Consider the following 23960-nt stretch of genomic DNA (forward strand, 5'->3'; position numbering starts at 1 on the left):
TCTGTTTCGACCTCTTCCTCTATTTGATCTTTTCCTAGAACCAGACAAGCGGAAGAAAAGTCCAACAGAGAGTGTAAATACCCCAGTCGGCAAGGATCCTGGCCTGTCCGGGCGGGGGGACCCAAAGGCCATGGCACAGCTGAGAGTTCCCCAGCTGGGACCTCGGGCACCAAGTGCTGCAGGAAAGGGTCCCAGAGAACTAGACACCAGAAGTTTAAAGGAAGAAAATTTTGTAGCATCTGTTGGTATGTATCACTGTGTTTGGTGTGGTGGAGGGAGGGTTGTGGCTTCTTAAATACCTCTCCCTCCTTTCAATTCATCCGGAATCCTGCCTTTCTTTCCCCCATGCTTTGCTTTCTAGAGAGGGAGACAGGTCTGCGTCCATTTCTGATGGTGTTTCTTTGCACTTCTTTATCCCTTACGCCACCTTTACTCGCCCCCCCGCCCAACCTACATCTTAAAGGAAGGAAGGAGGTTTTGCTTAGAAGGCCAGTGAGGCCTTCTAAGTAAAGGGAGTCTGAGCTCTGTTCCTGGTGCCTCTTTTTATTTATGTCTGAATTTCTTCACAGTGGAGAGCCATGTGAGCTCCTGGAAGCTGTAAGGAAGTTTATAGATACATCTTTGGTCTATAAAATTATGATTATCTGGGCCAGTTTACCTCCATCCAGCCATGACACTACCCTCAAATTTGCTTCTCTGGGGGGTGTCCAGCAACCCTGTTTGCCTGGGCTCTAGACCTCAAGGTATAGATTTCTGAATCCGCTTTTCTTTAACCCTCTCCTTCCTGGACTTGATAAAGAGCTTGTTTGTGTGGAGTGTTTCTCCATTCCCGCTAAGGCCGTTCTTTAGTGAGCTCTCTGGGTGGCACCTGCATTTGATTCTCTCTGTACTTGACCTTGAGTCATCTAGGTTGTGCGTCTTTCTTTGTCTGATTCTGTTTCTGCGGGCAGGATGCTTCTAACGGGTCCTTCTTTGCCATACCATTAGCAGTTGTTTTGTGTTCCCATAAATGAGGATGAGGCACCAGTTTCCTTCGTTGGGGAGCTCCCCTTCTCTAAGCCATTAGAACAGTGTCCTAGAGGCCGTCACCCCTGCCTTCCTCCTGTCTGATGCCACGTTTTAGAAAAGGCCCCCAAGCACAAGTCTGAAGGCCTGGGGTTTTAGTCCCATATCTGTTTCCAGCTGGGAATGAGACTTTGGGAAAACCACTTCCTCTCTCCGGGTCTCTACCTCCTCATCTGGGAAACTAGTAGGAGATCTGATTAAGTAGATATACTCAGGTTCTTCCAGGAAAAGAATCTATCATCAGTATTCTCTCTTCTTTACCCCAACAAAGATGCTATTCTTGAGTATTTCACGTTCTCTGTCACCTTTACTGGAAGCGTTTTTCCCCATGACTGGCTAAGAATGGGTCACTTGGCAGGGCAGATGCTGATTCTGAGGGTGAATCAGATTTTTTTGGTAGAGGCAAGGAGGGATGCTGACTGCCTGCCTGAGTGGCCTCTGTCCAGTCCAGCAAATCACACAGATTGGTACTCATGCTTCTGAACCCCTTTGGCTGCTTGAGGTGATCATCTGTCTTGTCTGAAATCTTTTAAAATTGTCGTTGCCCAGCTCATTTGGCAGAGATAGCAGGGCACGATGGAAGTTTAAACTGGTCCTAAGTGACGTGATCTTGAGCAAAGTACTCCAGCCTCCAGAGGCGTCAGTTTCCTCACGCCAAGATGGAGGAGCGTGAGCGAAGGCAGCGCCTTCTCCAGTGTTCCGCAGGGTTCTTCCTACCACTTTCGGGTTCAGGCTAGGAATTTAGAGTCTTTAGTTCATGAGTGGGGATGGAAGGCACTAGATCTCTTGATTTTTAACCCCCCCCCAACAAAGATCTCTTTTTATCTCTTGATTTGTAATCCTGTGCCTGAGACTGAATCAGCTTGGGTGGGTGGGTTTCCATTCTGTCTGACCAGCCTCTGACTCTGTCTGTCTTTCTCTCCTGCTTACATTGCATCTGGGGTAGAATTGTGGAACAAGCACCAGGAAGTGAAAAAGCAAAAAGCTTTGGAAAAACAGAGTAAGGAACAAATGCCCCTTCCTGTTCCCAAATCTCCCATACCTGCCAACTCCCCAGGCCCAGTTGGGGCAGGCTCCCTTTGTCAGCCCACCCCCCCAAATTTGCTCTTGGGAGGTATTTGGAATGAAAGCAGGTAGGTGGTATGGGACTCACAGGTATGTGACTCGTAGGCTGTTCTTCCCCCCATCCTCCTAGCAATCAGGCTGTAATCAGGGCATCTACTGCGTAAGAACATGGTTCGCTATTGCTCCGGAGTTGGTGGGGAGAATGTTTGCCTATTTCAGTGCCCCTCATTGGCTGGTATCTCCCTCACCCGTTAGAAGGCCTGTGGGCACAGTTGGCAGAGATGGTTGCTGTCCCTCCATGTTGAGTCTGTAGCTTCCCAGCTCTCTCTGGCGGCTTGCCTAGGCACGCTTTCTTGCTTTCTGTCATTCTGTCCTTCTGCCATACCACTGTGGGTGGGTGGGGAAAAAATGAGGGTGGTTTTTATCTCAAATGTAGAGAAATGTAGGGTTGGGGTAGTCAGTATCCACGGAAACAGCTGGTGTTTCTGTATCTCGCTGGGCCTGTCCTTTTCTAGCTCCTTTAGACACATTTGTTGGGGAAGCACTGAGTGGCCTGGGGACCCTTAATTGGTTTCACACACCAGTGAAGCTCCGACTCTGAGTATGGGGGAATGTGGTTTAGACATTTACTTGTGGAGCTTTCTGTTTTAGAATGATTTGCTGAGAATTTTCTCAGGTTGTGGAGATGGCTGCAGAACCCCTTGAGGCCAGGTTTCATTTGTCCTACTTGGTTCTTAAAGGCATCTGGGGACTTCTTCCAGTGGGGCCTGATGTGGGGGCAGTCCCTGGAAAGGTGACTGGGACATGCTGAGGTGTGTGACCTGGCTGTGTGCTGTCCCACTCCCTTCACCAGCCTGCCCCTTGCCTTTGTGTATGGAGTGACAGAGGTTTTCCCCTACCCAGGGCCCGAAGTCATCAAATCCGTCTTTGAGACAGAGGAGAAAAAGTCCCAGATCAGTGCGGACAGTGGCGTGAGCCTGACATCTGGTTCCCAGGTTTGTGACAACCTTTTTGGGAATTGTGAGCATTAAATTTGCAATCTCAGAATACTTCAAGTTAAAAAAAAAAAAAAAATGCATGCCCAGTGATGGGAGAATGATGAAATAAGTGTAGTACATACACGGAATATTACGTTAGTATCTACTGAAGACTGTGTTTTCAAAAATCTAGTGACACAGGAAAATGTTTTACAAGGCTATGTGCAGTATGATTCCTATTTTATTTTTAAAATGTTTGTAGAGACGACTGAAAGGAAGTATACTAAAACCTTACCAGTGATTCATGTTAGTGGTAGGTTTACGGCTTATTTCTATTTCCTCATTCTTTCGTGTATTTTCTATAGTGAGCATGTCTTTCTTTAGTGTTTATTATTTTTCATCAATGCAAGTCATGTATATTTTATATTGAGGAAAAAAATAAACGTCTCATGACCTGTTTAGGGATGACTATACTAGGTTGGGGTTGAGGAGAAGGAAGACAGTACAGTATTTCTTAGGAAAACTGAGAGTGGGTGGGACACCTCCTCTAATGTGTCCGAGTCCCCGTGTCGTTTCAGAGGACTGATCCAGACTCTGTCATTGGTGTGAGTCCAGCCGTTATGATCCGAAGCTCAAGTCAGGACTCTGAAGTTAGCACCGTGGTAGGGGAACACCACACTGGCATCGTGTGGGTGGGGTGTGAGTCCCCCTTTGGGAAAGGCGGGTGATTTCTCGTTTGGAGGCTCTTAGTCTCATGTCAGCTTGGTTCTCACGGTGAGATGCTCACCTGGCATAGGTCTGTGTGTGCGCGATCAGACCCTGAGATTTCACCCAGGGCTTCTCATCTCACAAAGAAGGTACTACCAGAGGCTCTCTGACACACCTTTGAAGTGCAGTGCTTTGCTTGTTTTTGGTTTTGTTTTGTTTTGTTTTTGTTTTGTTTTTGATGGCAGTAGAAAGCTCTAACAGCTGGGCATTTCTGGGAGCCCTTTGCTGGGGAATATCCCTTATTACCTTTCTTTCCTTTCCAGGTGAGTAATAGCTCTGGAGAGACCCTTGGAGCAGACAGTGACCTGAGCAGCAACGCGGGTGATGGTCCAGGCGGTGAGGGCAGCGCCCACTTGGCCAGCTCTCGGGGCACCTTGTCTGATAGTGAAATTGAGACCAACTCTGCTACCAGCACCATCTTTGTAAGTTTTGTTTATTAACAAAAGGAGGTCATTTCTTTCATGGGAGGGGGAGTGGGTTAGAAAAGAATGAAACATTAGGGACAATTAGAAGGAAAAGAGGAAGTAAGGAATGGATTATCCCCATGTATTTGGCTTCAAAGAAAATGTTTTTAAGGCTTTTTTCACAGTTATTTTACTTTACGATCTGGGGCTTTAAGGACCCTTTCTTGGATCACTGATGAGTTGGACTCCCCTCCCAGGCACATTAGGGCTTCAAATCCTATGTAGCAATTATTCCCATATTTACAGTTAGACCAGGAGGTAGGTGTCTTCGTGGCAATGTCAGGGCAATGACACCTCTCATTTTGTGTCATTCTGCCAAAAGTGTGGTTTTATTCTGGTCACTACTCTATTTATATAGCACTTTTTTTTTCTTTTTTAGACATTTATTTGACAGAGAGAAAGAGGACAAGCAGGGAGAGAGGGAAAAGCAGGCTCCCTACTGAGTAGGGAGCCCAATGCAAGGCTCAATCTCAGGACCCTGGGATCATGACCTGAGCCGAAGGCTGACGCTTAACTGATTAAGCCACTCAGGCGCCCCTTTTTATATAGCACTTTAAAATAGCATTTTAGGGGCGCCTGGGTGGCTCAGTGGGTTAAGCCTCTACCTTCGGCTCGGGTCATGATCCCAGGGGCCTGGGATCGAGTCCCGCATGGGGCTCTCTGCTCAGCAGGGAGCCTGCTTCTCCTCATCTCTCTCTCTGTCTCTCTGCCTATTTGTGATCTCTCTCTCTGTCAAATAAATAAATAAAATCTTTAAAAAAAAATAAATAAAATAAAATAGCATTTTAGGGGCGCCTGGGTGGCTCAGTGGGTTAAGCCTCTGCCTTCGGCTCAGGTCATGATCCTGAGGTCTTGGGATCGAGCCCTGCATCACGCTCTCTGCTCAGCAGGGAGCCTGCTTCCTCCTCTCTCTCTGCCTGCCTGTCAAATAACTAAAATCTTAAATAAAATAAAATGAAATAGCATTTTAGGGATGCCTGGGTAGCTCAGTCGGTTAAGAGGCTGCCTTCAGCTTATGTCATGATCCCAAAGTCCTGGGATTGAGTCCTGCATCAGGCTCCTTGCTCAGCGGGGAGCCTGCTTCTCCCTCCACCTCTGCCTGCCACTCTGCCTGCCTGTGCTCTCTCTCTTTCTGACAAATAAATAAATAAAATCTTTTTAAAAATAAATAAATAAAATAGCATTTTATTTTCTCATATTTCTAACAGTTATTTGATATTTTCATTCATTAATAAATATTTATTAAGTGATTCACTAAGTGCTATATTCTGTAAAGAAAGAGAGTGAATAAGATATTCTCACTCTCAAGAAGTTTGGAGTTGAGCATGTTGCTGTATTCATCTCTTCTGACAGGTGAGGGGAACAAAGCCTTAGGAAAAAAAGAGCTCTCCCTACATCCTACCAAAAGGCAGTGATCAGTTGAAATTAAAGTAATTCTGTTTAGTCCTTGCCTTTAGACACACTGCATTTTGGTGTATGCGAGGCTCTTGAGGCAGCATTAAGCACTCTGATACACTTATCATCTTATTAGAGTTGAAAATGAATATCCTTTTTTGTTAAATTTTTTAGGGGCTCCTCGGTGGCTCAGTGGGTTAGGCCTCTGCCTTCGGCTTAGGTCATGATATCAGGGTCCTGGGATTGAGCCCAGAGAGCCTGCTTTCCCCTCTCTCTCTGCCTGCCTCTCTGCCTACTTGTGATCTCTGTCAAATAAATAAAATCTTTAAAATAATAATAATTTATTTAAAAATTTTTATTTGAGTTAAAGAGAGATTGTGAGCAGGGGTAGGGAGAAGCAGACTCTCCTCTGAGCAAGGAGCCCCATGGAAGGTTTGATCCCAGGACTCTGTGATCCTGACCTGAACTGAAGGCAGACACTTAACCTACTGAGCCACTCAGGAGCCCTGAGAATGGTATTCCATATAGGAGCTTAAAGGTCCTTATCTTTGGTTTGTGGGGAGAAGGGAGGATGAAATTTAAATGAAATGAAGTATTTAACACCAGTGATCATTCCCACCCTCAGGGCTTTCCGAGTATGTGTTTCTAATAGGGCAAATGACATCCCTGAGCAAAGGTAGAAAATGGGACTGAGAGTCATCAGAGCCATTTGAATTAATGGCCTTAACTCTCCTTGAGTCTAAATAGAAATTTTAATGAGAGTATTTTGAATCCTTCTAGTGTGCCTCCATTCTGGATGTTAAAATAGACATTATGGGATAGAGGTCTTGCAAGAAGCCATTCAGCTGTGTGTGGCCTTTCCTGGCACCTTCCTGGGACAAATTCATGCTTGTTCTGTGCTGATGGGCAAGGGCTGTTTTTGTACAGTTTGATTTGCCAAGAGCAATTATCTAAATTTCTTGGCTCAAAAAAAGAAGGCTGTTTTAGCAAGAAATAAGTTATATTAAGTCAGTATGGTCCATTGAACAAAGAATTGGGCTATGAACCCAGCCTGGCGTGTAGACACACTAATTAGGTGTTGCCTCATAACCTTTGATCAGTCGCTTCTCTGCTCATGCTATTGCATGAATTGTGAAATGGGCATGAAATTTGCCTCTTACCCACTTGAAATCTTTTTTGAATGAATAGAGAGTCTAATATTGCAGAAACGGCAGGTAAAGTTAGTGATTTTTCTAAGGGACAGATATTTCTAAGAGATGGTAGGAAGGAGGAAATTAACATTTATCCCATTCAGCCATGTACCAGGCATTTATATGTATTTTCTAATTTAATTCCCATAATGGTCCTACAAGGTAGATATATTCTACCCTTCCTTTGACAGGTGAGGAAAACAAGACTCAGAGAAGCTAAATTTTACGTGTCAGGTCACACAGCTAGTAAGAGGCAGGGATCTGAATCTTGGTCAGTCTGTCTTCAGAACCAGTGTTCTCTTCTGTTGCATCATGCTGCTACAGAGGATTCGCTTCTTATTTATTCATTTTAAAGATCAAAGAGTCTTACAGAGACTCTAGGGTAAAGACAAGGAAAATGAAAATGTGATTGCATGTTGTAGGAGGCAACAGCCCAAAACAGCATTATGAGATTGACATCTGGTCCAATCCTTGAGGCGAGCATCGAGCACAAGCAGGACTGCTTGAGTGCATGTTGCTAGCAGAGGTTAATGGGTGTGTGGGCCTCTTAATGCGCTGTGTGGTTTACGTTGCCCTGACCATTGGTACCTCGGGCAGCTAACCTGTCACCTCTTTGTAGGGGAAAGCCCACAGCTTGAAGCCAAGTGTCAAGGAGAAGCTGGTGGGCAGCCCAGTTCGCTCGTCTGAGGATGTAAGCCAGCGAGTCTATCTCTACGAGGGACTCCTAGGTGAGACACAGACTGGGAAGGCCTCTTGCACTGGAAGAAAGCTGGACTCAGCTGGGGATGAGGGTAGCACTGAACATGTAGCTGCTTAGCTCTGGGCTGATCTCAGTGCTGATATTAGAGGGTGTGTTTATATCTGCAGAAGGTGACTTACTGGGTCTGGAAAAGGCAGTAGGTGAACACTGGAAGAGACTAGATTTTGGTTTTAATCAACAGCCTCTGTCTTTCTGTCTGTCTGTCTTTCCTTTCTTGCAACCATGGTTCTTCCTGCTCACAAATTGGCAGGAAGGGACAAAGGATCGATGTGGGACCAGTTAGAGGATGCGGCTATGGAGACCTTTTCTATAAGTAACCACCTTTCTTTGTGTGCTGTGTTCATCCCTCCTCCTTGGGAGGGGCTGGGCCTCACTTGGAGGAGCTGGGGCTGGTGGCAGGAATGTTAGTTTTTGGGTGGAGAGGCTCACATTTGCTTTGTCCTAGAATTTGTCCTTTTTATCTAGAGCTTACTCTTTCCTTTGGTTTGGCAGCTGTATTCTTTATATGTTAATGTTAAATAAGCCCCTAGAAAAATTCTGTTCCACACAGGCAAAGAACGTTCTACTTTATGGGACCAAATGCAGTTCTGGGAAGACGCGTTCTTAGATGCTGTGATGTTGGAGAGAGAAGGAATGGGTATGGACCAGGGTCCCCAGGAAATGATCGACAGGTATGAGACTTAGTGAATGCTTGAAAAATGCAAATTCAGCCTCTTCCAAGTTAGTTCTGTGGTCTCTTGCCTAAGAGCTGACTTTGCTGGTCTCCTGCTCAGGTACCTGTCCCTGGGAGAGCATGACCGGAAGCGCCTGGAGGATGATGAAGATCGTTTGTTGGCCACGCTTTTGCACAACCTCATCTCTTACATGCTACTGATGAAGGTAATGTCGACTTTGCTTGTGCCCAGCTACTGCTGATGCTGGAAGGACAAGGCCTGCTCCTATGACCTAAATTCTGGAGCAGTTGGGAAGCTGTCAGAGCATCTTACTAGGTCTCTCTTCCTGATTGAAAGTGTGAGGTCTCTGGGAGCCTGGGTTGCTCTGTTGTTAAGCGTCTGCTTTTGGCTCGGGTCATGATCCCAGGGTCCTGGGACCGAGCCGCACATCAGACTCCCTGCTCAGTGGGAAGCCTGCTTCTCCCTCTCCAGCTCCCCTACTTTTGTTCCCTCTCTCTCTATCTCTGTCATAAATAAATAAAATCTTTTATTTATTTATTTATTTTTTGGACAGGCAGATCACAAGTAGGCAGAGACAGGCAGAGAGAGGAGGAAGCAGGCTCCCCACCGAGCAGAGAGCCTGATGTGGGGCTCGATCCCAGGACTCTGGGATCATGACCTGAGCCGAAGGCAGAGGCTTTAACCCACTGAGCTACCCAGGCACCCCAATAAATAAGATCTTTAAAAAAAAAAAAGAAAAGAAAAAGAAAGTGTGAGGTTGCTACAGCTCACACATGCTCTGTTTGTCTAAAGCTGCCAGGCTGTTGTACTGAGGAACGTTGTAAAGATGATTGGTGATTCTATTCCATTTGTTCATTTTGAATTGTATTTTCTTATTTATTTATTTATTTATTTACTTATTTTTAAAGATTTTATTTATTTATTTGACAGAGAGAAATTACAAGTAAGCAGAGAGGCAGGCAGAGAGAGGAGGAAGCAGGCTCCCTGCTGAGCAGAGAGCCCGATGCGGGACTCGATCCCAGGATCCTGAGATCATGACCTGAGCCGAAGGCAGCGGCTTAACCCACTGAGCCACCCAGGCGCCCTATTTATTTATTTATTTTAAAAATTATTTTATTTATTAATTTGACAGAGAGAGAGAGATCACAAGCAGGTAGAGAGACAGAGAGAGGGGGAAGCAGGCTCCCCGCTGAACAGAGAGCACAACGCAGGACTTGATCCCAGGATCCTGGGATCATGACCTGCGCCGAAAGGAGAGGCTTTAACTCACTGAGCCACCCAGGTGCCCCTTATTTTCTTATTTAAAAAGATTTTTTTGGAAGGCTCCTGGGTGGCTTAGTCAGTTAAGCATCTGCCTTCAGCTCAGGTCATGATCCCGGAGTTCCAGTATCCAGCCTCACTTTGGGCTCCCTGCTCAGCAGGGGGCCTGCTTCTCCCTCTGCCCCTCACCTTGCTATGCTCTCTCTCTCTAGCTCTTTCTCTCTCTCAAATAAATAAATAAAATATTTTTAAAAAAATAAATAAAAAATAAAATTTTAAGTAATCTCTGTGCCTAGCATAGGACTGGGACTCACAAGCCCAAGATTAAGAGTGGCACACTTGGGAGGTCTGGGTGGCACCGTCAGCTGAGCATCCAACTCTTGGTTTCAGCTCAGGTGATCTTGGGGTCATGGGGTTGAGCCCTGTGTCTGATTCTGCACTCAGCGTGGAGTCTTCGTGGGACTTTCTCCCTCTCCCTCTGCCCCTCCCCACCTCTCTCTCTCTCTCTCTCTCTCTCTTTCTCTCAAATAAACAGGGGCACCTGGGTGGCATTGTCAGTTGAGCATCTGACTCTTGGTTTTGGCTCAGGTCGTGATCCTCAGGGTCAAGGGATCGAGTCCCACATCGCGCTCCCCACTCAGCAGAAAGTCTGCTTCTGTCCCTTTCTCTCTCCCTCTGCCCACCTTCCCCACCCCGGCCCTCACTCACACATGCTTGTGTGCTCCCTCTCAAAAATAAATGAATACATCTTTAAAATAAATAAATAGCTCTTTTTAAAAAGAGAGTTGTACACTCTACCAACTGAGCCAGCCAGGCACCCTGTTTATTTTGAGTTTTATTTTCATTATTTATTTATTTTTAAAGATTTTATTTATTTATGTGAGCAGAGGGAGAGGGCATGAGCAGGGGTGAGGGAGAAGGAGACTCCCCACCGAGCAGGGAGCCTGACATTGGGTTCAATCCCAGGACCCTGGGATCATGACCTAAGCTGAAGGCAGATGCTTAACTGACTGAGCCACCCAGGCACCCCCTATTTTGAATTTTAAATTGGCTTCCTTTGCTAAGTAGTTTTAGGATGCCAGTAGAACTCCATACAGAATACGATGAATTTAAAAAATAGTTTCTAAAATCTTCGGATAGTCAGAATTCATTTTTCAGCACTAGCCCTTTATCATATAGAATTTTCCATAGGTGTAAAAAGAGCTACTCGTTAAAAATTAATGGCACGTTCTGGGTTGACTTGGTTGTACTTGTTATAGCTGTGGAAGAACTATGTTATCAAACAGAAGAGTCCTGCTTTGAAAGGGAAGCATAAGTTTGGGGTTGATGGGTAGAAGAGAGTTGTTTTGCGAGTGAGTCCCTAGGTTTCTTCTCTTTCTCCTCTCTAAACATGCAGGGTTTAGTTGATCCGACACAGAAAACACCTGACAGGCTGACTTAGTTTGTTTCATCTCTCTTCTCTGGTGAACTCCAGGGGTCCCGGTGAACTCTGGTTGGGAAAGGGTGATGATCCTGAACCCCGGGAACATGTCTCTGCTACAGCCGAGCCAGAATGTTGCTCCTCTAAAGTCTCGTTTCTGAACTATACTCCAAGGAGCCCCACGAGTTCTTATGGCCCTGTCAGGGCTCAGTGTTACAGTTGGGGATAGGGAGGAAGTGTCTCCTTGAACCCCAGTCCATTTGAACCAGACCTGCTCTAAAAGCTACTTATCTACAGCAGCCACCCAGAGACAGCCAGGGTTTTCCTTCCCAGCCTGTTGGCAGAACAGTTGAATGTTTTCTCTCATATTCAGTGATGTAGACTCAGAATTGTCTCACATGGTACGAAACTTGCTCGTACAGTCCCCTCTATGTCATGTCTATGTCTATGTCATGTCTATGTCTATGTCAGTTGCAAAGAGAGCAGAGCCCTCATTAAGATCCCATTCGGCTTCGCAGGTAAATAAGAATGACATCCGAAAGAAGGTGAGGCGCCTAATGGGCAAGTCGCATATTGGGCTTGTGTACAGCCAGCAAATCAACGAAGTGCTTGATCAGCTGGCGAACCTGGTAAGCATGTCTGGGCTGTCCCCTAGGCTCCTCTCCCCCTGGCACTTGTCACCTTCCAGGCTAGAGCCTTGTCACCTAATGCAGAGGCTTCCCCACGGGTCACTTGTTGGTGTGTATATTTTTAAGACCCCCAGTTTTGAAAATAGGGCTTTGAGTCTGGATGAGGTGTTAGTCCCTCTGTTCTGTGACAGGATTCTCTGTACTGAACCATCCTGCACAACCACTTCTGCGTGTGGTCTGTGGACTCCTAAGGATCCATGAGCTGAAAACTATTTCCATAATAGTACTAAAATCTTTGCTTTTTTGTCCTGGGTTGACATTTGCACTGATGGTACAAAAGCAGTGATAGCTAAAACTGCTGGTAACTTTCACACAGTGAAGGCAGTGGCAGTAAGCCGTGCTGGGAGCCATGGGGCAGGGGGCACTCTCAGTTTAAAAAAGAGAAAGAAGAATAGTTGCACTTATGAATGTTCTCAATGAAAGCATTCAAATCATTAATTTTACTAATCTGATCATTGATGATACATCTTTTTAATATTTTATGTGACCAAATGAGAAATATACAGGAAGTATTGTGCTGCAGAGCAAAATATGATTGTTTCAAGAAAAAGTGATTGTAACAGTTTGAGTTGCAAGGTGAACTGTCAGCTTCATTCATGGGACATAATTTTCACTAGGAGGATTGACTAACTTTGGTTGTTCAGACTTTTAAGCTTGAAGCTTCCTGATATTTAAAGGCTTTTGTAACAAGATTGATGATATTAATCAGTGTGATTTTTTGATACTCTGTAATGAAATGTGTCAATATTTAGAAGAGCTACATTACTCCTTAAACCCATAGTTTTTGAAAGGCCATTATGTGGTGTTACAAATTCAAGTGTGAGTAAAGATCCAATCAAAATGCAAGGTAGACAAAAGGATTTCATGCCACAAAGTATGAAATGTTCATTGATGGGTTTTCAGATTTCATATTGCAACTATGACAAACTGTTACTTCTCAAGTTTTGTTATAATTACCAAAGAAAAATGATCATATTTATCTGGAAAAGCTATTAAAATACTCCTCCCTTTTCCAAATATATGTCTGTGAGACCAGATTTTCTTTATATAACTCAACCAAACCAACATAACACAGTGGATTGAATGCAGAAGCAGAAATGAGAATCCAGATATTTTTTAAAGACAAACATATGCAAAAATGTGGAACAATGCCAGTCTTCTCATTTTTTTGCTTGTTTTGGGAAATAACGTTATTTAAAAAAAATTACTTATATTACCATGTAATGGGTGTACTAATAGAATTCTTAATGACTTCAAAATTAATATTTACTTTTTTCAGTTTTAACTTCTAATATGGTAAATATCCATAAATATAACTCACAGAAACCTAAGCTCTCCGGAGTCATGAATAATATTTAAGAGGTATGGGAGTCCCAAGGCCAAAAAGTTTGAGAACGCATCCCTCCCTTGTGGCCTGTGGCCAGCAGATGGCACTGTGCTCAGTAAGCTGATAGGAATTTACTTGCTGAAGTGGGGGATGGGGCCGGAATTCTTGGTCCAGAGAGCTCTGTGAGAGAGATTTACCGATGTCCTTAACAGATCTCTCTTTCCTCAGAATGGACGTGATCTCGCTATCCGGTCCAGTGGCAGCCGGCACATGAAGAAGCAAACATTTGTGGTACATGCAGGGACAGACACAAATGGAGATATCTTCTTCATGGAGGTAAATGCTAGTTCCTATGTCTCACAGGAACATTTGAGAGTCACAGGGAAGAACTCCTAGACCGGATACTGGAATATTTCTCCCACTTAATCTCATTCATCTTCATGATCCAGTTATCATTAAATCGTCAGGCTCTTATGCAAGTAATATAATGGATAATTCACCATCATTTCTTTTACATATGTGTTGAATAGATAATGTAGTCACATTGTCGGTAAGTCAGCTTGAAACAGTAGGCATTAGGAGTCTCGCTCTCTTTCTTATCCCTTTCCTTTCAATTTCCCCTCCCCTTCACCACTTCCTTCTGTAGGTAACCACTTCTGTGGTTTCCTTTGTATCTTTCAGTGGTATTTTATACAAACACACAAAAAAATATAAAGTTAAGTTCCTTTTCTTTTTTCTCATAGAAAGGTAATACATCATATCCACTGATCTGTACCTTGCTTTTCTCATTGAACATATCCTGAAGATCTCTATGTCAGTACAAAAAGAAAGTTCTTTTTTTTTTTTTGATTGAAGAAGAGTTGACGTACAATGTTGAATTAGTTTCAAGTGTACAGCATAGTGATTTGGTGATTCTGTACATTGTGCAGTGCTCACCATGATAAGTGTGGTCCCCATCTGTCACCATACGTCTCAATGATGTCATCTGCTGTTTTCCCTGTGGCTCTCATTCTTTTTACGGCTGTGTCATGTTCCATGGTGTGGTTGTACCGTAGTTGACTCACCGGTCAGTATATACGTGCCCTTGGTTTTCTTCACGTCCGTGCTGTCGCTCACCGTGCTGTCGTGCGCGAGGCCGCACCTGCTTCCCTCCACACACGCACAGGCGCTGGAAGAGCTCGCAGAGGCTGTCACCGCACCAAAGGGAAAAATGCATAGATGGCTTTGGCCGATAGGACTCTGAAGTAGCTCTTAACATCTAACAGTTCCCCTTCCACTCTGCCATTTCTTTCATTGAAGAAAGTGCCGCACGGAGTACCTCACGTTCTAGACTTTCTGCTGGTTGCATCTCTTTAGTGTTATTAACACGTTTCTTCATCACTGGTATTTTTTATAAACACTAGTAGTTTTTCTAGGGGTCGGGTGAGTTTCAGATTCAGTATTCTGGCAAGAATACTTCATGGGTGGTGTGCATACTGCCTGTTGCCCAACTTGCTCACCTCTCTCTCTTCGAGATCAGTGGGTATAGATACGGGCTGCCTGACCTGTTCCCTGTGAAGTTCCTCATCAGTCCTTTGAATCTGCCTATGGGTTTTTGCCATGCAGAATTGTTTTACTTTTTTTTTTAACCCCTCCCCCCAGCCCTTGGCAGAATCTTTTTACTTTTACGTAGTTGAATTAGTTAGTCTTTTTTTTTTAATAGCTTTGGATTTTGAGTCATAGGTAGAAAAACCCTTCCTTATTCCAAGATTGTAAAGGAAATTGGCTTTGGTTTCTAATTCTAGAATTAATTTTTAATTTTTAATTCTAAAATACTGGTTATTTTTAATTCTAAAATGAATGAAGGAACCAAGTATAACTCCTATATAAAGTAGTAAAATTAAATAATTTTACAAGTATTCTGTTTCCTTTTGGTTTAGTTGAGTTTGATTTTTACACCCACAGCTTTCTGAATGAGTGGTTTATCAAGTATGGGGCAGATGTTCTGCCCTGAAGCCGACACACACGTGTTGGTGTAGCTGAGAAGAGAGTCGTGTTCATGTCACTGTGAAGTTTTAGAATTTGGTTAGGTCTCTCCTCGAGCCGAGGACTAACGGGATATCTGCACCATAAAGAGGTGGCAGCTGATTCTCACCCTTTCCTTTTATTTTATTATTATTTTTAAAAAGATTTTATTTATTTGACAGACACAGTGATAGAGGGAACACAAGTCAGAGGGGTGGGAGAGGGAGAAGCAGTCTTCCCACTGAGCAGGGAGCCTGACACGGGGCTCAATCCCAGGACCCTGGGATCATGACCTGAGCCAAAACCAAGAGTCGGACGCTCAACCAACTGAGCCCCCCAGGTGCCCCTCACATGAGAATTTCTATAGACTTCTTAATTTCATAGATTCTTAATGTGAAATTTCTGGATCAAACTTATACAGATTTTAAATTTTTATAGATTCAGCCAAACACCATTGGAAAGACTATACCAGTTTCTATCTCCACCAACAGCATAGATGAGTCAGGTACATTGTTACTGTCATCTCTCTAGCCTGAGAAAACTAGAATCGGACTAGGACTAGATTTCTAGTTTCTACTCAGCTATTATATGACCTTGTTCTTCATAAGGCTTTTGAGCCTCTGTAACTTCTACATAGTAGACTAAACCTGGTAGTTTTGCATATTCCTTTTTCATTCACTTTAAATTATGGAGCACATACTATAGGCCAAGGTACTGTGGGTATGTGGTTGTAGCAGTGAGTAAGCGAGACATGGTTTCTGTTGCCCGTATGGGGTTGACAAGCCATTGGGGAAGTCAGCTAAGGAAACGAAGTGTCAGGAAGTATGATGAACGTTATGGGAGAAGATGCAGAGGGGCAGGCAGTGCAGGAATACATAGCAGAGGATCTAGGAGTAGTGGATGACCCCTTGGAAATGACCTTGGAGCTTACATTTAAAAGAAGTATGAATTACCAGCTGGAGTCGGGGAGGGGGACAGTTCCACGGGTATTTGAGGTGAAATGGACAGAACTTAGTGTAGTGAGAAGGAAAAAAGGAGTCTCACATCACTCCTTCATTTTTGGCTTGGACCGCTGGGTGAATGGCGACAGGGAACTCGGAAGGAGGATCTGCCCAGCAGAAAATGCCGACTTCAGATTTGGGCGTGATGAGAGCAAGGTGCTGCCTGTGAGCCATCCAGATAGAGGTTCAGGAACTCAGGAAAATGGGTCACATGTGGAGAAAGATTTGAGAACCATCAATGGGGTTGTGATAATCATTGTTACATTTTTTATATTATAATTATAATGTTATAGCATCTAATTATAGGGACTTCCTATGTGCCCAGCTTTGTTTGAAGAATTCTATGCACATTGACTTATTTAATCTCCATATGAGGAAATGCAGATGAGGCCAGCTTGTCCAAGGTGACCCAGCTAAGTAACGGGAAGCGGGGAACCTAATGCAGTCTGATCTGAGAGGGAGAATGTTGAATAAGAAGAGAACGTGAAGGGGGCACCTGCGTGGCTCTTGATTTTGGCTCGAGTCATGAGATCGAGCCGACATCGGGCTCCACACCAGATGTGGAGCTTGTTTAAGATTCTCTCCCTTTCCCTCTGCCCCTCCCCACCCTGACTCACTCTCACTTGCATGCACGGACACACACTCTCTCTCAAAATAAATTAATTAGTTAATTAGTTAATTAAATACTTAGAGTATTAAAAAGAGAATGTGAAGGAGAAGTTTGCCTTTTAATTTATACCTCCCTGTATTATATTTTTTGCAATAAGCATTGCCCATGTGTCACTTAGGTGATTAATTGTTTAAAAGATTTGTGCAGAACTAAGGCTAAACCAGTATTAGAAAATCATTGATTCCCTTTTTCCCTCCTTGCTTAAGCCTGCTGTAGTCTCCTGCCTTTGCGCGTCCACAGAGATCATTCCTCAGGGTGGCATGTGGCGGCATGAGATCCTCTTAAGTTGAGAGCATATAAGAGGTGACAGACGTGGGTTGAAGTGAAAGTTGAAGCACCGATTGCGCCTCCTTCCCTGCCCACAGGCTCCTCTCCATGATTCCTTTTGTTTCAGTAACCTTTCTAGCAGACAGTACGTCCGGCAGGTCAATGTCTGTGTCCCTACAAAGGAAGACGGTAAGCAGGAGGCCGAGAAGCTGACCGTGGGGTTGCTCCCAGGACCAGCCGTCCTATCCTTTCCCCCCAGAGACAGGGCCGTGCAGCCTGGGCTGACGGAGAGTCCAGGCGACAAGGCCCGCTGAGGCTCCCCATGGCCTCCGCAGGTGTGCGATGACTGCGTGGTCCTGCGGAGTAACATCGGGACGGTGTACGAACGCTGGTGGTACGAGAAGCTCATCAACATGACCTACTGCCCCAAGACCAAGGTGCTGTGCCTGTGGCGCAGAAATGGCTCTGAGACTCAGCTCAACAAGTTCTATACCAAGAAGGTACCCAGGAGCTCCGTCCGGACGGGGGTGGGTGCTGAGGGCGAAGCGTCGAGCTTCTTGCAAGGAAGTTGAAGTTCCACAATCCATGTCGAGAGCCTCCTTTATGTCTGGCTGTCATGTGGGATGCGGCAGGCTGTCCCCGTGGCCTGGCCCTGGCTGACGGTAGAGAGTGGAGCAGGGGGACCCTGGGAGGCCCAGATGACGGGATGTTCTGTCCCCCGTGCCGCAGTGTCGGGAACTGTACTACTGCGTGAAGGACAGCATGGAGAGAGCCGCGGCCCGACAGCAGAGCATCAAACCCGGTGAGAAGACAGTGACTCCCCGAGCAAGGGCCTTCTGCTTGGTTCTGTCCGTCCTGAGGGTCAGAGGCCTAACCAGGAGCTCAGGCCCGGGGTCCCCGCCCCAGTTAGCTGATGACCTCCTCCCCCACCACAGGCCCTGAACTGGGTGGCGAGTTCCCTGTGCAGGACATGAAGACTGGTGAGGGCGGCTTGCTGCAGGTCACCCTAGAAGGGATCAATCTCAAGTTCATGCACAGCCAGGTAGGTGGGAGGGGCAGCAGCGGCTGCCTGGCCCTGTTCTTCCATCCGCAGAAAGGCTCAGTGCCCAGGTCCCAGTGCTTTCCCAGTGAGCCTCGGGGCCTTCGGGGTTAGTGGGAGGTTGGGAGCAGCTGGACCAGAGACAGAAATCAGAGGGAGGGCGCAGTGACGTTGGCCACCACCCAGAAGGTGCAGGAGGAGCCTCCGTGGGAGGTGGGGAAAGAGAGGGAGCCTTGGTGGCTAGGCTGCCTCCGTCCATTAGACCCAGCACAGTGTGAGTGGGAGCGTCTCACTTGGCCCTTCTTCGCACAGTGTCTGCCTTGTTCCCTTGTTCCCAGGGTGTGCTTCTGCTTGGTGGTTTTGCTTTGAGAGTCTAGACCAGCTGATCTCCTCACGTGTTTCCGGTGTGCACGAAGCTAGTGTGCGTGCGCGTGCGTGCGTGTGCGCGTGTGGAGCTTGTGTCTGTCTTACCTGGAGTATGTGTGTTTATTTGCCCATTTCTCCTGCTGATTCTTCTTCCTATTCTTTCCGTTCCTCTGAGTGTCCCCACTCTGTCCCCTGCTCCACAGGCCCCATTCCCCTTCTTTTGGCTGCGGAGCACTTCAGAGTCCATCTTTCTCTCATTGTGATCCCACCATAGGAGCTGACTTTTTTTTTTCTCTTGGTCTTTTAACACAGTGTTACTTTTTCTCTCAGTGGACAGTCCTTAAGCTAATTCCTTTCTGAGGCCAGCGCGTCATCCCAGGTCCGTTCCCAGTTCTGTCTCTTCACACAAGTGCCTTCCCTACCCCTTCCCTGACATCCTGGTTCCTCCCCTTGAGGCTGTGAGCCAGGTCGGAGTGTGCGAGCACCACAGCCCCGGGCCAGGCTGCACACACTCGGGGGAGGTGGCCCTCTGGACTCCGTGGCTTTCTTCCTCCCCTTGCCATTGTAGTTTCTTCTTTCAGGAACCCAAGCGGGCAGCTTTGGTGTGATGGGAAACAGCTGCTCAGGCAGTCTATTTCCAGCAGTATATTTCCTGCCTGTGACTTTAATATATTAAATAGCATACCTGAGACCTTAGGGTCAGCCCAAGGAGAGGTTTAGTGAAGCTCTTTCCTGGAGCACGAAGGTGCCGGCACTTCTTGGGGAACAGGCTTCTGACCGCCTTTTAGTGCTGTGGCTTCCCCTGATGCCTCACCTTCCGAAGAGGAGGTCTTATTAAACAGCGGCCAGCCCCCTCCTGGGTCCCCCCCCACCCAGACCGACCCAGTGTCTAACCAGTCCATGGATAGGTACAAGCTGCTGGTCTGTAGTTTAAGGCTTTGCCCTAGAAGAGAGATCCTGCTGAGAGGGGGAGTCAGGCCCTGACTGATCACAGGAGAACGGCCGTGGGGTCTGTTGGAGTTGAGGACGCATTGGCCTCTGGTGGAGTTCTCCAGGGCGGGGTCACAAACGGATCTTCCGGGTCAGGATGTGCTTGGACTCAGAGCCCAGCTTCGTTACTCGTGAGCAGATAGATTGCTTGATCCTGTGTCCTTCTCTGTAAAACGAGGGTCGTGCTGCACACTGGGCCGCATGGATGTGAGGCTCGCAGATAGGATTGTAGAACTCGCAGTCGGTGCTCCCAAGCGATAGCCATTGTTCTCTGCCGCGTACCTCTTGGGAGAGCCTGGATTTTGTTTCAAGGATGATATCAACACCTCCCACCCCGAGGACAGTCCGAGGGGAGCTTTGCGCCCGTGCCAGCCCTCTGCGCCGGAGGAGGATGCATGGAAGGGTAGAGAGCTGATGGGCTGACGGGGGAGACCCCCGGGGCACCGTGTCCTCCAGGCGCTGCCCTGGGCAGAGGGTATGGGCGGGCAGCCCAGGACAGCAGAGGGGCCTTCGGGTGGGGTCTGACCATTAAAACTAACGCCTTCATTTCTCTCCCATGCTTTCTCCTCCGGCCAGGAGCGGAAGGTACATGCCCTTTCTGCTGTCTTCGCTTCTTAGCGCTTTGAGTTGTGTGTGTGTGGATTCTGCGGCCCTCCCTCTGGGAACTAGGTCTTCTGTGCCGGGGGGGCGGGGCTGTAGCTGGGGGAGCGGGCAGCCTGGGCAGGGGGAGAGCCTCCGGGCCTGACCCCGCCCTCCCTCCCTCTCTTGCAGGTTTTCATAGAGCTGAATCACATTAAAAAGTGCAATACAGTCCGAGGCGTCTTTGTCCTGGAGGAATTTGGTAATTACACTATTTTGCTCTTAGGTCTGGACTCACATGGCAGTAACTCAAACCTCGGCGCTCCAGAGGAGGGACTAGAGGCAGAGAGAAGAAGCGCCTCTGCAGAGAGGTCAGGAGGCTTAGGAGTGACAGGGAAGCAAAGGGAAGCCACGAGGTGCCAGGGGAAGGAGGAAGAAAGAAGGGAGAGACAGTGGCTGCTAGGGAAGGGGTCGCAGAAGAGCAAGTGGCCTTAGATGGGTTTAGAGCTCAGAAACGCTCCAGTGGAGGCTCCGTGAGTGGGCGCCCCTCCCCCTTCTCGGCCATCTGGTGGTCAGAAAGTTCTGGGGCAGAGCAGACGGGCAGTTTTCAAGCTCTGCTGTGTTCATGTCGCCTGCTGAGCTCCTCCTAGCAGCCCAGGGCTCCCTCCAGCCACCCCAGTGCCCCCCTGGCATCCACCTGGCCTCCATGCTGGAAGAGGGACGTGCGGGGGCCGGGTAGCCACTCTAGAGGGCAGGGAAGCCCCATGGGCCTCCGAGGCAGGCAGGGCAGCTGTCGCCGGAGGCTGGGAGCCGGCCTCCCCGCAGCCAGGCGCTGCTGCTGAGCGGTGGTGCTGTATTGGGTTCTCACCCTGGGGCTTTGAGTTCCTGCTGTGTTTGTGCTTCATTCTTTTGTGCCCCTCATCGCTGCTATGAAAACCTTCGTTCTCCAGCAGGTAAAGTGACCTCGGCTCGTGCTGCCTCCCACAGGACCCTGCCTGGGCCCCGCCATGGGTGGGATGGGCCCCTTCAAGCAAACTAGCTGCTCACTCGCCAGTCTGTCCCATCCCTTTTCTCCTCACCCTCCTCCTCCCGGCCTCCCTCCCCCCTTGTGCTGGCTTACTGGTTCTGAGTTTCCCCCCTGTGTGCTCCCTTCCCTGTTCTGCCAGAGAGATGTTTGGGGGAATCTTTCAACTCAGGAGAAGAACCTGGGCTTCTTGCTCTACCTATGATGAGTTTATCCCCTGGTAACCCTGGGTCCCCCCACAAGTTCTACCTCCCAGGGTCAGTAAAAAGGTGTGGCCAACTCTCATCCTACCTTTTCTGGCCCCCAGGGGGACACCACGCCCCTCTGCTCCTACCTCCAGGGGCCATCAGGATGGCTGAGCCCCGGGGGGGCCTTCCTCCTTCCTCTGGCCAAGCAGAACCCCTGCATGGCCAGGGCAGGGGTGACTTAGTCTTGCATTCTGGGCTGTGGACATGTGTGTATTTTGCCTGATGGTCCTTGTCACCTCCCTCCCCGGGTGCTGTACTCGCCTGTCTTCTGCTCGGTGTGTCTGCTCCAGAGCCCTCTGACGCTCTCCCTCACACAGGCAGGCCTGGGCCTCTCCTGCCACTCAGGGAAGGACGCTTACAAGTCTGCTGGGTGTTAGGGTCATGCCACTTCCCCGTCCAGCCTCAGGACGCTCTGCGTAGGGGCTGGGGGTACAGGGAACCATGCTGAACACAAACAGAGTGTTGGGCTGGGAACGGGGAGGAGTTCTTGGGCGTCTCAGGTGATGGCACAGGCTAGAGACGACTCTCTTCACCCGGCCGACACGGGGGGACACCCCACAGCAGCTCCTCGGGGCCGTGGTGAAAGGCCAGCCTGCTCCCGTGCTGAGGCTCTCACAGAAGTGGCTAGAGTTGCAGCCATCGAGCAGGGAGCCACGACAGAGCGCACAGGCCTGGCCGAGGAGTCTGGGGCCGTGTCCTCTCACCCGGCAGCGGCTGGGCAGGAGCTGTCCGAGCAGAAGCCGCTGCAGCCATTGGGACAGGCCACCGTGGGGAAGGGGACCCCGGTACCGGGCGCTGCCGCCTGGGGGAGCCTGGCACTATCGCTCTTAGTTTTGAACTTTCTGTTTTGTCTCTTGCCCGTCCGGTTTTAGTTCCTGAAATTAAAGAAGTGGTGAGCCACAAGTACAAGACACCAATGGTGAGTGTGCCCCCCAAGTCCGGCAGGCCGGTCTGCACAGGGCTCCCCGGGAACCTTCCCACAGGAGTGGGGCGGGCCCGCCGAGGGCACGGGGGCAGGCCGACCAGGGATGGCTGGAGAGCTGAGCTTGGTCTAGATGCCGCAGGTTCAGCTGAAGCCAAAACGAGTCTTCAGCTCTGGGAGAGACCCACGCACACAGATGCCCTGTCCCACCGGCCAGCCGCGAGGGCAGTTTCCTGCTGGGCGCATCTCCCCACGTGGTGATGTCGGGAGTCTCAGGAATCTGATCGGTCTGGTTTTCCTCTCCCCTCTAGGCCCATGAGATCTGCTACTCTGTGTTGTGTCTCTTCTCATACGTGGCTGCAGTCCGCAGCAGGGAGGAAGACCTCAGGACCCCGCCCCGGCCCGTCTCGAGCTGATGGGAGGGGTTGAGAGCCCCCCAGTCCAGGGGATGCCCTTGCGTCTTCTGTTCGCAAGGACACAATGCTGCGCGTGTGTTCTCTGCAAGCCCCTAGCCGTGGCTTAGTTGGTTCACAGTTGTGTGTCTCAGCGTGTCTTAGTGTCTGTCACAGGGCTCCGCTGGTTTCCTCTACCTGCTCCCTCTCCATTCCCTGGAGACCAGTCTACTCTTCCCTCAGGGCTCAAGAGTGATGTCTGTCTGTCTTTTGGGCCAGTGGCTTCTAAACACTCTGAGTAGAGTAGGAGCCCACCGTTGCGTGTCCCTGAGAGTTGTGTTGTGGTTCCTCATCCTTGGCATTCTTAACCCTCCAGGGCAGGGCTCTGGCTCTCCGTCCTCCGGGATCCGGCATGATTGGGTGCTGGGCGAAGTCCCACTTGGTACCGAGGGAGGGAAGCTTGAGGCCTGTCTGCCCAGACAAGCGGTGGGCAGGGAAAGGCAGGGAGAGTCACGGGGTGGCAGAGTGAGTGGCAGCCTCCCTTGTCCTTACGCGTTTCCCAGGCTGGTGGGGGCAGGGAGCGAGGGCTCCTTTTTGCTGAGCAGCAGTTTCCCTAAGGTCTGCCTTGCCTTTGGCCTGAGAGAGCAGAGTGGTTGGGCTTGGAGAGGCCCAGCGACCACTGGCTGCCAGGCCCAGGAAGCCGGGTGGGATGGGGCCAAAGTCAGTGAACACAGCCAGTGTCTGCAGGCGGCGTCTCCTGACACCGGGTGTGGGCAAGAGATGGTTGTACGTAGTTCAGTGCTACATTATTTATAGAAAATGTACAGATGTGTGAATGTGAAATAAATATCCTCAGCTCTCCTTGGGCCCCTGACTGCCTTGTATTTAACGATGCCTCCTCTCAGCCCGGGCCTGAGGAGGTCTGTCCATGGACTCCAGAAAGGCCACTCAGGCCTCGAAGGAGAGAGATGAGACCATGCCCCTCTGAGTCCTGATATGCGGAAGCCCCAGCCTCGCACCCCACTGACCCAGCAGGGCCCCTCACTCGGAGAGGTTAGGAGAGGGGCTTCCTGCCCTCTGCCCCCTCGCCCTGCAGGGAGCGGCTGTGCTAAGAAGTGGCCACTGGAGAAAGCAGCCAAATGGGGCTAAGACACCTGAGCAGAGTCCCGTAGCTGTGAAGGAGAACCAAGGCTCCCCTGGCCCTTCATGGGCAGGGTCAAGCTGGGCTATGACTTGGCCAGGGAGTCCCACAGGGCCTGGAGCCCCGGGCTCTGAGCTCTTGGCCAACAGTGCCTTGGGCTGAGTAGAACTCTGACAGGAGCAACCCTAGGACCAGCCTTCCTGGAATTCTTTTTTCTATGCCCTTGGGAAACTTCTGACACTCTCTAGGCAAGAAGACCAACC

General features: G+C 48.6%; 1 protein-coding gene across 50 annotated transcripts in view; it reads left to right on the forward strand.

The window, feature by feature from the left end:
- The window catches only part of MADD (MAP kinase activating death domain), a 39779-nt gene extending 16362 nt beyond the window's left edge, over positions 1-23417 (forward strand). For 4 of the 50 annotated variants that reach the window (XM_059141265.1, XM_059141318.1, XM_059141375.1 and 1 more), the window contains 17 exons: positions 39-245; positions 2012-2065; positions 3034-3125; positions 3686-3757; positions 4139-4297; positions 7544-7652; positions 7935-7997; positions 8235-8355; positions 8458-8563; positions 11557-11667; positions 13283-13390; positions 17332-17496; positions 17726-17798; positions 17932-18038; positions 20163-20232; positions 22115-22161; positions 22476-23417. In XM_059141265.1, the coding sequence (XP_058997248.1) occupies positions 39-245; positions 2012-2065; positions 3034-3125; positions 3686-3757; positions 4139-4297; positions 7544-7652; positions 7935-7997; positions 8235-8355; positions 8458-8563; positions 11557-11667; positions 13283-13390; positions 17332-17496; positions 17726-17798; positions 17932-18038; positions 20163-20232; positions 22115-22161; positions 22476-22580 (1769 nt within the window). In that variant the 3' untranslated portion in view covers positions 22581-23417. Of the gene's footprint in view, positions 1-38; positions 246-2011; positions 2066-3033; positions 3126-3685; positions 3770-4138; positions 4298-7543; positions 7653-7934; positions 7998-8234; positions 8356-8457; positions 8564-11556; positions 11668-13282; positions 13391-17331; positions 17497-17725; positions 17799-17931; positions 18039-20162; positions 20233-22114; positions 22162-22475 lie in introns of all 50 variants that reach the window. The other 46 variants (XM_059141443.1, XM_059141522.1, XM_059141604.1 and 43 more) reach the window with 15 other exon arrangements.
- The last annotated feature ends 543 nt before the right edge of the window (positions 23418-23960 follow it).

Source organism: Mustela lutreola, chromosome 1 (assembly GCF_030435805.1).
Source record: "Mustela lutreola isolate mMusLut2 chromosome 1, mMusLut2.pri, whole genome shotgun sequence".
NCBI classification, from domain to species: domain Eukaryota; kingdom Metazoa; phylum Chordata; class Mammalia; order Carnivora; family Mustelidae; genus Mustela; species Mustela lutreola.